At 44.5% G+C, this 14,691-nt stretch overlaps 1 protein-coding gene across 2 annotated transcripts; it reads left to right on the forward strand.

Moving 5' to 3' along the window:
- Positions 1-206: 206 nt before the first annotated feature.
- LOC125535262 (receptor-like serine/threonine-protein kinase SD1-8) lies at positions 207-7,977 on the forward strand. 2 transcript variants are annotated; one of them, XM_048698325.1, is made up of 7 exons: positions 209-1,613; positions 5,433-5,570; positions 5,668-5,795; positions 6,435-6,648; positions 6,746-6,992; positions 7,110-7,242; positions 7,384-7,977. In XM_048698325.1, the coding sequence occupies exons 1-7, from the start codon at positions 326-328 to the stop codon at positions 7,693-7,695; spliced, it is 2,460 nt and encodes an 819-aa protein (XP_048554282.1). In that variant the 5' UTR covers positions 209-325; the 3' UTR covers positions 7,696-7,977. The 2 variants fall into 2 exon arrangements, with proteins under 2 accessions (XP_048554283.1, XP_048554282.1); XM_048698326.1 differs by lacking the exon at positions 5,433-5,570 and having other exon boundaries at positions 207-1,613.
- The last annotated feature ends 6,714 nt before the right edge of the window (positions 7,978-14,691 follow it).

Genomic DNA, 14,691 nt, shown 5'->3' on the forward strand with positions numbered 1-14,691 from the left:
ATTTTATCCCTAACATTAACATGCATTGCAAGTAGGCATTTACCAGTAGAGATATATAATATATATTTAAACTCAGCATGTTGTAGATAGTGTAAAATAGTCAAATGAACCACGTGTTGAGTCAGCAAGAGTTCTCTGACCAAGTCTTCTTGATTGCTGCATCTGGGAATAACTTGTAATGCGAACGGAACGTTCGCTGAATGCATTATTCTTCATTTTGATTCGTTCCATCTGTCAGAGCATTCTCAGAATTCCGTGGTAGTCTAGTAGGATAAGAGAGAGACTGAGACAACAAATGCACTGACTCTCAGTGAAACCGTTGGAGATGATGAGCCACCGCCGACTCTTCCTCGCTATTGTCTCCGTGCTGCTTCTCACAGCGTCGGGCGTGGCCGCGAACAACACATTGACACGGCGGAGTCGCATCGGCGGCGACCAGAAGCTGGTCTCGCCGGGGGACATCTTCCAGCTCGGCCTCTTCCCCCTCGCCGACAACACCAAGTGGTTCCTCGGCATATGGTTCACCGTCTCCCCGGCCGCCGTTATCTGGGTCGCCAACCGCGACCGCCCGCTCAACGCCTCGTCCTCCGGCATAGTCACGCTTACCGGCGCAGGAGACCTCGTGCTCCTCGACGCCGCAAGCAACAACGAGACCGTCTGGTCGTCCAACTCCTCGTCCTCGGCCGCGGCGGTCGCGCTGCTGGACGACAGCGGCAACCTCGTGCTCACGGACGATGCCGGCGCCATGCTGTGGCAGAGCTTCGACCACCCGACCAACACGTACGTGTCCGAGATGCGCATCGGAAAGGACGTTGGGACCGGGGCCGAGTGGTCCCTCTCTTCGTGGCGCCACGCCGACGACCCGTCAGCCGGCGACTTCCGCTACGTAATGGAGACGCGGGGCTCGCCGGAGCTGCACATCTGGAGGAAGGGACGCAAGACGTACCGGACGGGACCGTGGAACGGGGTGCGGTTCAGCGGCATACCGGAGATGGCCACCTACAAGGGCATGTTCGAGTTCCAGTTCGCCGACACCGCCGACGAGGTCTCCTACATGTACCACGCGTGCGACGGCTCGCCGCCGTCCCGCGTTGTCCTCCATCAGTCTGGTGTGATACACCGCATGGTTTGGGACAGCGCGGCGCTCAGGTGGAGCAGCTTCTGGTCGGGGCCGAGGGACGAGTGCGACCGGTACGGCGTGTGCGGCGCGTTCGGCGTCTGCAACGAGGTCGACGCCGTGGTGTGCAGCTGCGTCTGGGGCTTCCTGCCGAGGTCGTCGGTGGAGTGGGGCATGCGGAACGCGTCCGGCGGGTGCGCCCGCAGCACGCCGCTGCAGTGCGGGGGCGGCGCCGGCGACGAGGACGGGTTCCACGCCGTGCGCGGCGTGAAGCTGCCAGAGACGCACGGCAGCAGCGTGGACCCCGGCGGCTCGCTCGAGGAGTGCGGCCGGAGGTGCCTGGCCAACTGCTCCTGCACGGCGTACGCCGCGTCGGACATCCGTGGTAGTGGTGGCGGCGGGAGCGGGTGCATTCAGTGGTTCGGCGAGCTGGTGGACACGCGGTTCATCGACGGCGGGCAGGATCTCTTCGTCAGGCTGGCAAAGTCCGACCTAGGTAATTAGCCCTCTCCAATATTTTCTCAGTTTTGCTAAGTCTCAATCGACTAAGACTTCGTTATGTCTCAGTCGATACTCTATGCTTTTGATCTTGCATGAACATTTGTACAAAACATTTCTTTTCAGTTTTTTTCTTATATGTTACTTGACTGAGACTTCGTTAAGTCAATAGTCTTTTTATTAGAAAAAATTATGGACAATAGCTGAAAAACTACCCCCGAAACCGTCGACAAATTTATTTAATTGCACGCGGGGGGGGGGGGGGGGTGGTGGTGCCTTCCACATTGAAAAACCATATATATTTATCTCGGGATTTTTTATTCAAATTTGGTTGAATCATTTCGAGTAGTATAAATAGCCATTCTGAGATTTCCAAAAACAGGTTAGTCCAGTCCTTATCAATTGAAAACCAGAATAAAAAAATACTTTGGCTCTCACTGCACTAAGGTGTATACTCGCTAGAGTTTCTTGAATATATGATCAAATGGGATTGACCCGATCATAGAGCATGTGTAGAAAAAACTACTTCTCCTTACCAAGCAGACTAATGTTTATACCGAAAAGACTCTTTGGCGTTCGCTCGCTCGATCAAGCAAATCGACCCAACCCGCAAGCGCGTTTGAGACAGACTTGTTTTATGGAAAACTCAATCATACAAAGTAGGACCCACCATGAGGCTAGTTAAAACGCTCCATCAATTCCACAACTAATCACTCCCCCCACCCGGATTTTTAGGGGGCGCCTTAATTTCCTCTTAATCCCATCTAGTAATCAATCATCTCCCTGAATTTCGAGGGAGGGGGGCACACAAATTTTCTCTAATCCCAACTAATCACGCCAACTAGTTCCTCATTCCCAGTTTCCTATTTGAACGGTCTGAAACCGATCACTCGAACAAGCGCGTGCTTTAGTTATCCCATGTTTATACTTATCATAATCTCTTGAATTTTCCTTCCTAAAGAAGTGTCATGATTCCGAAACCAGACTGAAAAACTGCGGTGAATGATGTTCTTTCACTTTCGAGGGAAAAAATTCCAACTTAAAGACTAAATTTGAGGACCATCCAGGGTTGCTGGCGCAATCCGAGGGTATTTTTTGTATTTGCACGCTCGTCGCGAGAGTTTTGAGTACTTGTGGGCCAGATACAGGCTTGGTATGATAAAGTTATAACGGTTTTAGTGAACACACATCTCCTCTTCCCCTTTACCAAGAGTTGTTTTTTTAGAACGAAGGCTCAGCTCGAGCCCGACTTTGAATTAGCAAAGTCATCAACTGGCCAGGATTACAACAACCAAAACTTACAAAATCGAAAGAAAGAAACAACTAAAAAAGGTACATAGTGCTAAGCAAGCAGCAAACAAGCTTCCTACCATCAACAAGCAAAGATGAAGAATCTAAGGCACAAGTATAGCTTGAAGATGATGAAGCCCTCCACCAAGAGTTGATTTGCAATAGCTCAGTGCCTGGTAGTTGGAGTGCCAAATAAATGTTGATTTTCTCCACCAAACAATAACATCAAAAATATCATGAAAGCATATAAACATACTTAGTTATATATAGGATAACTAGCTAGCAGACCTGTATTAGCTGGACCCCATTCAAACCTACCTAAGAAATGATAATAAACGTACTTCTTTTTTCCCCGCAAAAGAAACACATGTCTTCTTTTGGGAAACACCTATTACAATAGATGCACACATGTACACACTCACACCGCCGAATGCACCTAAAACATTCTACGACTCGGGTATCTCAGGAAATTAAGCCATGCAAAGAAAATAAATACAGGACTCCACAAAAGTTTGGAATATTTTGGACAATAGATAGGAATTGAACCAAATCAATTTGACCAAGTAAGATTATTTGTCCCAAATAGATTGGTTCGGTGTCACAGTACCCATCCCATGCTTCTCTGTCAAGACGTAGTGTCACATTAATTAACCTGCAGTACAGTGAATGTTCTAAAATACTACCAGTCTTGCACGATGCTGTTTGTTTGACTTTGCTCCTTCTCCCTGCCAATCAATTCCGAAATGGACACCAGCTTATTCAGTAAGAATTCAGTGTGACTATTCATGGATTTATCTCCCGTCTTTATCGGTGTCTAGCGTGTGGTTGCAGAAGTGCTCGCGTGTTGCCTCCTTAGTCGTGTACATCCTTTTCGTCTCATAAGAAAGACCTGCAACTTTCAGGTCCAGGACTCACCCGAGATGCACATCCAAAGAAAATTATGCAACGTCTCTGAACTTGGTAAATAATAAACTATGTAAATAGATGTGCAAGGAAGCCTCTCTCTATGTTACTTTCGTGTTAGTTTTTGTTAGGACAAATAATTAAACAATTACTCCCTCTGTATCAAAATATAAGACAATTTTCAACATTATCGCATTGTAAAACAATGTATTGTCTATGTTTTATATTTTGATACGGAGGGAGAGTACTATGCATTTTTTGAATACAAAATCATAACCACAAAAAAATATGTTGAAAGACAAATCTTGTGACATCAATTTTATGTTACATGAAGTATATATTAATATACCCAGCAAATAAGGTAGAGTATATATTAATAGAGTAATTGTCGGTCAAACAATTGACCTAACGAACCAAATACGTTGACTTTAACTATGGATTAGTCAAAGGCAAATCATGTTGGAACTTCTGGTTCAAGGAAGGCAAGGGCGTGTTCGGGAGCTCTTCATGGTAGGAAAATCTTCAACTCCAGCGCCACAAATCCCGCTCCAGCTTCTGACGATCGATCCCGGAGTCAGCGATCCGTTCGGCGTCACGGCTTCTCGCTCGCATGAGGGAGCGAGCCAGAAGCCCATAAAATCACCCCTTTGTGGCCCATGAGGAGCAGGCTGATAGTCCAAAACGTTTGGAAAAGATGGGCTGGGCCATAGACCTGGTCGGGAAAGACTGCTGGCGGCAAGAGTCACTTGGCGGTGGCAGGGCAATGTAATTTTCTTCAACTCCCGCTTCCTAGTTTTGGTGGAGCTCAGTTTTCCCAACTCCTCCGATTCTGCAAATTTGCACTATGCCAATCGCCAGCTTCTGTCTCGCATAACCCGGAGTTAACCCGTTCGGGTGCACTCCGGTCCTGGAGCCAAGGATTTGAGAAGCCAGAGAGATGCCGAACACGCCCTAAGTCGATCTTATTCATCTTATATCTTATATTTAATAGTTGTGGCACTTTTTGAGCCATCAGTTAATTCTAGAAAAGAATTGATCTGACCAGTTGATGTTATAAGTTAAGTCAATCTGTATATTGCAAAGTTGCACCAAGTAATCTCCACGTCCTCCCGCAGCCGTGTAATTCACCGAGATACCAAACAAAAATTATGGATGACTTATAGTTCTTTTTTTTTGCGGGAAATGGATGACTTCTAGTTAATCAAGGCTGCCCATGGAATTTTGGCATATGTAGATGTGTTTTAGCAAAACTGTTTTTATGAAAGAGAGGAATCATGTGCAGTTGAGCCATAAATAAATATCATATTGCTAAATGAAGATATAGCCTCCACACAACGTCACTACTTAAAAACTATAAATCATACACTAACTAGGACTCTGAATGAGGGTTTAATTTTCATTTTCCTCTAAATAGGACATTATCGAAGGAAAACAATTAACTTTGACCCTATAGCTAATCAAACATTGCCGGTGTAAGTGCACAGAATGATATTTTCAAGCACTGTTGTGTCCTTATCAATCGCCTACCAGGACAAACATGTCAAGCTCAGACATTATGATCGGTGCACTTCACTCTTACTCATGGATCCGGCAATTTTCACCCATTATATTTAGCTCAACGCAGACACTGCACCTGCATCTCCAGAGCCAGTCAAGACTAAGAAGTTTGTCGCAGTCATCACTATATTGATAATAGGGTTTGGGTTACTTCTGCTATGGCTTGGCTTCTTGATTTGGAAAAAGGTCTGGCGCGGCAAAGAAGGTAAGAGTCATTGGTGTGTTTTGGAAGGACAATCTGAAACTGCTACTTGCTCTATTGCTTATGTATATCATGTAGCTTCCTTCTCGATTTTTTTCAGCTACCATGATTGATGACATCATGATAGGCGACTGCCCGACGTACCATTTCGAAACCATTAGAGGCGCCACAGGAGGATTCTGCCCCGAGAACGAAATCGGGCGTGGTGGCTTCGGCATTGTTTACAAGGTGATACTGATTTACACATTGCAATAGTACAATCCATCTATGCCAATCAGAACTGAAATTTCCTGCGGTCATATAAACAACAGTTAGATAGTAGCTAGTACTAGGCATGTAGTAGTTGTATGACACACTAGATGATTCTCCTAAGAAAGTAGCTAGGAAATATTTTTACTGCAACCCAATAAAAATGATTTACATTATAATCTTTAGGTTAGAAGAATTTCGGCAATAAATAAATTTAATACATTAATGAAAAAATATCTCAATTCTGATAATATATTGCATTCCCTCATTCATTTACTTCGACCCATCTCCAAAAAGTCTTCTAGCAATGTAGATTTTTCGAGGAAAATTTGCTTCAATATTTGTGAATATATAGAGGACCATCCAGCCAATACTTCTATTAATGTCTTGCCTTCTTTGCTTCCAATTTTCACCCTTTAATCCAAATCCCAACGATTAATACGTAGCGCCAACTCCAATCAATTCCGCGTGCCACATGCATAAGATGATAGGCCAATGACATGTGTTTGTCTAAAAAGATTATATGCATTATTGGATTAATTATGTTGTGGAACACATGCATGACTTGGTGAGATGGGAGGCTGTGTGTTGAGAGACTAATTGAACTATATTTACCAGGGTCAAATGCAAGATGGCCAGGAAATTGCAGTGAAGAAGTTGTCAACTGACAACAGAGTGCAAGGCCTGAAAGAGTTCAAGAATGAGGTGGACCTCATTGCCAGGCTGCAACATCGCAACCTTGTACGCCTGCTTGGTTGCTGCATCCATTGCTCTGACAGGATACTCGTCTACGAGTACATGAGTAACAAGAGCTTGGACAACTTCATCTTTGGTGCGTGTCTACTTACCCCCAGTTAGCAAAACACTTGCCACCATTTGTACCGTCAGAACTCAACTCAAAAAATTAAATCATGCAAAATTGCCAACAGATCTGAGGAGGCGTGCCACTTTGAGCTGGAAGACTAGGATGGACATCATCCTTGGCATTGCCAGAGGGCTTCTCTACCTTCACCAGGACTCGAGGCACACTATGATCCACCGAGATCTCAAGGCGGCCAATGTTCTCCTTAATGGGGAGATGGTCGCCAAGATATCAGATTTCGGAATCGCAAAGCTGTTCAGCAACATCGGCAACAACCTGGATTCCACCGTCACGGAAAGGATTGTTGGGACATAGTAAGAACTACAACTATGCATAACTGAACCAATGGTCAAGTACTATAATTTACATCAAATTTTCATTTCTATAGCTGGATTTTCTAACGTTTTTTGTATGGTGTCATGCGGTGACAGTGGTTACATGGCACCCGAGTACGCCATGGATGGCATGGTATCATTCATGCAGGATGTGTACAGCTTTGGTGTGTTGCTGCTGGAGATTGTCACTGGGAGGAGGAACCAACGGAATTTCAACCTCATAGCTCATGTAATCAATCAATTACCTTTCATGCAAGAGGAAAAAGAGATTTATGTGATTCCATAACACTTATTCTAATTTGAAATTCCGTGCCTAGACATCTAAGTCTCAAGCTTGTTGACCGTAACAAAATAGAATAAAATTTTGCAGGCATGGAAGCTATTTGAAGAAAACAAATGCCTCAAGCTCCTTGACCCAACTATGTGCGATGACTGCTCCCTAGCGGAGCTAGAGCAGGCATCGACGTGCATCCAGGTAGGGCTGTTGTGCGTTCAAGAGAGCCCGAGCCAACGCCCGCAAATGGCTGTTGTGATCCCCATGCTGTCACAACAACAGGTGCCAGGGCGGCCACTTCGGCCGGTGGTCTGCATGCCGGTGAGCACTCCGGCTGACCTTCGCGACATGAAGGAGGACACGTCTGGCAACTTCGAGATGGTCATTACGGACCTTGAAGGCCGGTAGCTAAAATGTATGGATGGACAGATGCATGTCAAGCTGGAACCGAAGATTGAAGGCATTATTAGTGACTGTTTAAATGTAATCGGGTAGGACAGGTGCATGCACTCGGTGGCATGGATCTACACAAGTGTGACCTCTTAATCTGTAAAATAATGCCTAGGTTATTCACGGAGACTGCTAAAAAAAATTAAAATTCGATAAAATTTCAAATGATTGCATTTGCATGTGTACAAATTTGATAATAGTGGATCAAGGGTTAAGTCATGGCCCACATTTTTGGTCTAAGAGACACCTATTCATAAGATCTGGGCCACTGATGCCCTGCAGATTCGACTTCCTCTACGTCTATAGCAATTGTACTGGTATGTGTAAGCGTGATAAAGAGTAGAATCATGTTCGACTCACATGTCATGTACCTTAGTTGTAGACCAAGTTTGAAATTGGCATGTAACATACAAAACTAATCTAAGGTAAAAACCTAGTTTAGGAGGTAATCAACGCTAAATTATAGAGCATAATTTGTTGTTTACCATTTAAGTTTCAGATATTTCATTGTCTATCTTCTCCAAACAACATGGACATAGGGGAGGTTGACTCGATCTGTATCGTCGGCTAAAACTAAGACAGATGGTAGGAAGTTCAAAAGGAACGAGATGGACCTAAAGGGGGTGATCAATAAGTACAATGACAAATTTAATTGATTATTACAAAGTTCTTAAAAAAGTGGTATATAAAGGCGAGCACGAACAATATTGCTAGGTTAGATAACAAGTGTAGTGAATTGGTCACAATGCAATCATAATTAAGAAACATAATATAATATGTGCAAGGTCAAGTGACTAAATTAAACCATAAGTAGGAAGTTAGAGTTAGGGATAAACAATGATATGAAGACGAGGATGTATCTAGATGTTCACTTCCTTTGAGGGAAGCTAATCACCATTGGAGGGGTGAGTGCTACCACAAAGTCACACCAATACCGCGAAGATTACCCTATTATCCTTGAGATTTCGCAACAAATGCGATTCTCAACCACTAGTACTAGGCCCTTGTCTTTTGTCATGGCAAAATCTTCAATCTAGATAAGATTTGCTTAACATGACACAAGGACGGGATATTTTTTGATGGAATCTCACTACTTCTAGATCATTCACAGTCGACTATGTATCATGCTTTTATGCATCCTGAGATCCCAGTGAAAAATAATAAGCAAATTTGAAAGACAAAGATTCCACTAAAACTCCAGATTTTTTATGTGGTATCTCCATAGGGGAGTTCTGATAACCAAAAACAACCTGACTAGACGCAATTGACAAGGAAGCAAGTAGTGTAGGTTTTGTACTCACAGTGATGAAGGAAATATGCCCTAGAGGCAATAATAAAGTTGTTATTTATATTTCCTTATATCATGATAAATGTTTATTATTCATGCTAGATTCGTATTAACTAGAAACTTAGTACATGTGTGAATACATAGACAAACAGAGTGTCCCTAGTATGCCTCTACTTGACTAGCTTGTTAATCAAAGATGATTAAGTTTCCTGACCATAGACATGTGTTGTCATTTGATAAACGGGATCACATCATTAGATTATGATGTGATGGAGAAGACCCATCAGTTAGCTTAGCATAATGATCGTTTAGTTTTATTGCTACTACTTTCTTCATGACTTATACATGTTCATCTAACTATGAGATTATGCAACTCCCGAATACCGGAGGAACACCTTGTGTGCTATCAAACGTCACAGCGTAACTGTGTGATTATAAAGATGCTCTACAGGTGTCTCCAATGGTGTTTTCTGAGTTGGCATAGACCGAGATTAGGATTTTTCACTCCGAGTATCGGAGAGGTATCTCTGGGCCCTCTCGGTAATGCACATCACTATAAGCCTTGCAAGCAATGTGACTAATGAGTTAGTTACGGGATGATGCATTACGGAATGAGTAAAGAAACTTGCCGGTAACGAGATTGAACTAGGTATTGAAGGAAATATGCCCTAGAGGCAATAATAAAGTTGCTATTTATATTTTCTTATATCATGATAAATGTTTATTATTCATGCTAGAATTGTATTAACTGGAAACTTAGTACATGTGTGGATACATAGACAAACAGAGCGTCCCTAGTATGCCTCTACTTAACTATCTCATTAATAAGAGATGCTTAAGTTTCCTAGCAATAGACATGTGTTGTCATTTGATGAACGGGGTCACATCATTAGAGAATGATGTGATGGACAAGACCCATCCGTTAGCTTAGCACTATGATCATTTAGTTTATTGCTATTGCTTTCTTCATGACTTATACATGTTCCTAAGACTATGGGATTTTGCAACTCCCGAATACCAGAGAAACACTTAGTGTGCTATCAAACGTCACAACGTAACTGGGTGATTGTAAAGATGCTCTACTTTCTCCCCCAATTCCCCACTCTCTCTTCTCCCCTCGTCGCCTCCGCCGTAGCCCTGCCCTCGCCGGAGCCGGAGCCCCTGCCCTCGCTCTCCGTCGGAGTCTGCCCTCGATGTCGCTGTGCGCCTGTGCCTCCTCCCCCTCGACCTCGACCTTGCCGGAGCCCCTGCCCTCACTCTCCGCTGACGTCTCCCTCGACCCCGCCTCGCCGCCGTCTCCCTCGACCCCGCCTCGCCGTCGTCTCCCCCGACCCCGCCTCGCCGCCGTCTCCCCCGACCCCGCCTCGCCGCCATCTTCCCCGACTCCGCCTCGCCGCGCCTCGGTGTCGCCATCTCCCCCGACCCCATCTCTCTCTCCGCCCTCGGTAAGCACTCTCCCCTCCCCCTTCTCTTCTCTTCTCTCTCTCTCTCTCTCTTTGTGTGTGTGTGTTAGTATGAACCCTAGCTATTTAGTGCTAGTTAGTATGAACCCTAGGCTATTTTTAGTGCTAGTTAGTTAATTACAATTAGTATGAACCCTAGTTAAAAAACCTAGGACATATTATTGGCTATTTTTTAGTGGTAGTTAGTATGAAACTTAGGTTTCAAACTATTGCTATTTTTTAATTAAAGCATTTTTTGTTATTTATTATTTTTTAGTTAAAGCAATTGTTGCTATTTAAAAAAACTTCTTGCATTTTTCTGCAAGTTCTATATTTTCTTCCTTCTATATGCAAATTTGAAGTGGACATGTGATTTGTAGATGTCACATTTGGAATTTGGACATGTCATATTTGTACATGTGATGTTTTGGAGATGTTATATTCGGAAAATGATGATTAAGTGCAGGGTAAATGATCCGAGCAGTTCTCGGGCGCTAACACGAGAGAGGACTCATAACCGCCGCCTCATGTACTACATAGTTCCGCTCTCACTCATAGTGATAGCTCTTCTTGTCTATATCATTGTTTAGATGGATGACGATTTAGTTGCAAGTATTTGAGGCATCTCATAACTTGTATCGCTATTTCGAGAGAGACGTCATTTTGTGTTGGATGATGATTATTGTGATGACATGATCGATTTGATGAGGCTAGTGTATGATATGATCAGATTTGTATATGTATGATATGCTAGAGACTATTGTATAAAACACTAAACAAAATTCAGCGGCACAAAATATGGAGCAGATTTTTTTCAGAAACTAATAACAGTAGCGCGGGGTATGGCTTTAGTAGCAGCGAGGTCTTAGCAGTAGCGCCTTTTATACTAGGGCGCTATAGATATTAGCAGCAGTGTGTTTTTACGACGACCGCTACTACTATCCCTAGATAGCAGTAGCGTGGGTCAGCACGCACTACTGCTAAGCGTTAGCTGTAGCGCCGTATCAGTAGCGCAGCTGCCCGCGCTACTGATAAGCATTTTACCCGCGCTACTGCTAGGCTTTTCCCTAGTAGTGTACAGGTGTCTCCGATGGTGTTTGTTGAGTTGGCATAGATCAAGATTAGGATTTGTCACTCCATATTTTGGAGAGGTATCTCTGGGCCCTCTCGGTAATGCACATCACTATAAGCTTTACAAGCAATGTGAATAATGAGTTAGTTAAGGGATGATGCATTATGGAACGAGTAAAGAGACTTGCCGGTGACGAGATTGAACTAGGTATGATGATACGGACGATCAAATCTCGGGCAAGTAACATACCAATGACAAAGGGAACAATGTATGTTGTTATGCGATTTGACCGATAAAGATCTTCATAGAATATGTAGGAGCCAATATGAGCATCCAGGTTCCTCTATTGGTTATTGACCAAAGATGTGTCTTAGTCATGTTTACATAGTTCTCAAACCTGTAGGGTCTGCACGCTTAACGTTCGATGACGATTTGTATTATGAGTTTCGTGTTTTGATGAAGCAAAGTTCGTTTGGAGTCCCGGATGAGATCACGGACATGACGAGGAGTCTTGAAATGGTCGAGACATAAATATTAATATATTGGAAGGCTACATTCGGACACCAGAATGGTTCGGGTCATTTCGGAAAGTTTCGGAGTACCGGGGTTTACCGGAACACCCCTCCCCCCCGCCCCAGCGGGAAGTTAATGGGCCGTCATGGGCCTTAGTGGAGAAGAGAGTGGGCTGGCCAGAGGTGGCGCGCGCCCCCCTTTCCCAATCTGAATTGGACAAGGGGAGGGGCGTCGCCTCCTCCTTCCTTCTCTTATTTTCCTCCTTCCCTTCTTCTCCTACTTGGACTAGGAAAGGGGGGAGGGACAAATCCTACTTGGACCAGGAGTCCAATTAGGACTCCCCCATGGTGCGCCCCCCTCTAGGGCCAGCCACCTCTCCTCCCCGCTTTATATACATGGGAGGGGGCACCCCAAAGGAACACCAAAGTTTCTCTTAGCCGTGTGCGTTGCCCCCCTCCACAGTTACACACCTCGGTCATATCGTTGTAGTGCTTAGGCGAAGCCCTGCGCCGGTAAACTTCATCATCACCGCCACCACGCCGTCATGCTGACAAAACTGTCCCTCGGCCTCAACTGGATCAAAAGTTCGAGAGATGTCACCGAGCTGAACGTGTGCTGATCGCGGAAGTGCCGTATGTTTGGTACTTGGATCGGTTGGATCGCGAAGACGTTCGACTACATCAACCACGTTACTAAACGCTTCTGCTTTCGGTCTACGAGGGTACGTAGACACACTCTCCCCTCTCGTTTCTATGCATCTTCTAGATAGATCGTGCATGATCATAGGAAAAAAATTGAAATACTGTGTTTCCTAACAGTGGCATCCGAGCCAGGTCTACGCGTAGATGTTATATGCACGAGTAGAACACAATGAGTAGTGGGCGATAATAGTCATACTGCTTACCAGCAACGTCTTACTTTGATTCGGCGGTATTGTTGGATGAAGCAGCCCGGACCGACATTACATGACCGCGTTCAGGAGACTAGTTCTACCGACGTGCTTCGCACATAGGTGGCTAGCGGGTGTATGTTTCTCCAGCTTTAGTTGAATCAAGGTTGACTACGCCCGGTCCTTGTTGAAGGTTAAACCAGCACACTTGACAAAAATCGTTGTGGTTTTGATGCGTAGGTAAGAACGGTTCTTGCTAGGAGCCCGTAACAGCCACGTAAAACTTGCAACAATAAAGTAGAGGACGTCTAACTTGTTTTTGCAGGGCTTGTTGTGATGTGATATGGTCAAGACATGATGATATATAAATTGTTGTATGAGATGATCATGTTTTGTAACAGTTATCGGCAACTGGCAGGAGCCATATGGTTGTCTCTTTATTGTATGAAATGCAATCGCCATGTAATTGCTTTGCTTTATCACTAAGCGGTAGCGATAGTCGTGGAAGCAATAGTTGGTGAGACAACAACGATGCTACGATGGAGATCAAGGTGTCAAGCCGGTGACGATGGAGATCATGACGGTGCTTTGGAGATGGAGATCAAAGGCACAAGATGATGATGGCCATATCATGTCACATATTTTGATTGCATGTGATGTTTATCTTTTATTTATCTTATTTTGCTTCGTACGTCGGCAGCATTATAAGATGATCCCTCACTAAATTTCAAGGTACAAGTGTTCTCCCTGAGTATGCACCATTGCTACAGTTCGTCTTGTCGAGACACCACGTGATGATCGGGTGTAATAAGCTCTACGTTCACATACAATGGGTGCAAGCCAGTTTTGCACGTGCAGAATACTCGGGTTAAACTTGACGAGCTTAGCATATGCAGATATGGCCTCGGAACACTAAGACCGAAAGGTCGAACATGAATCATATAGTAGATATGATCAATATAGTGATGTTCACCATTGAAAACTACTCCATCTCACGTGATGATCGGACATGGTTTAGTTGATATGGATCACGTGATCATTTAGATGACTAGAGGGATGTCTATCTAAGTGGGAGTTCTTAAGTAACATGATTAATTGAACTTTAATTTATCATGAACTTAGTATCTGATAGTATTTGCATGTCTATGTTGTTGTAGATCAATGGCCCGTGTGTTGGTGTCAAAACCGGCGGATCTCGGGTAGGGGGTCCCGAACTGTGCGTCTAGGGTCAATGGTAACAGGAGACAAGGGACACGATGTTTACCCAGGTTCGGGCCCTCTCTATGGAGGTAATACCCTACTTTCTGCTTGATTGATCTTGATGAATATGAGTATTACAAGAGTTGATCTACCACAGATCGTAATGGACAAGACCCTAGAAGTCTAGCCTATATGATTATGATTGTTTCCCCTATGGATTAAGCCTTCCGGTTTATATAGACACCGGAGGGGACTAGGGTTATACAAGGTCGGTTACAGAGAAAGGAAATTTTCATATCCAGGCGCCAAGCTCGCCTTCCACGCTAGGGAGAGTCCCATCCAGACACGGGAGAGAGAGTCTTCAGTCTTGTACCTTTACAGCCCATTAGTTCGGCCCATGCCAACAGGCCGGACGCCCGAGGACCCCTTGATCCAGGACTCCCTCAATAGCCCCCGAACTAGTCTTTCAATGACGATGTGTCCGGCGTGCAGATTGTCTTCGGCATTGCAAGGCGGGTTCCTCCTCCGATTATTTCAAAGTCCCTGACTT

The sequence above is a fragment of the Triticum urartu genome, chromosome 2, assembly GCF_003073215.2.
Source record: "Triticum urartu cultivar G1812 chromosome 2, Tu2.1, whole genome shotgun sequence".
NCBI classification, from domain to species: domain Eukaryota; kingdom Viridiplantae; phylum Streptophyta; class Magnoliopsida; order Poales; family Poaceae; genus Triticum; species Triticum urartu.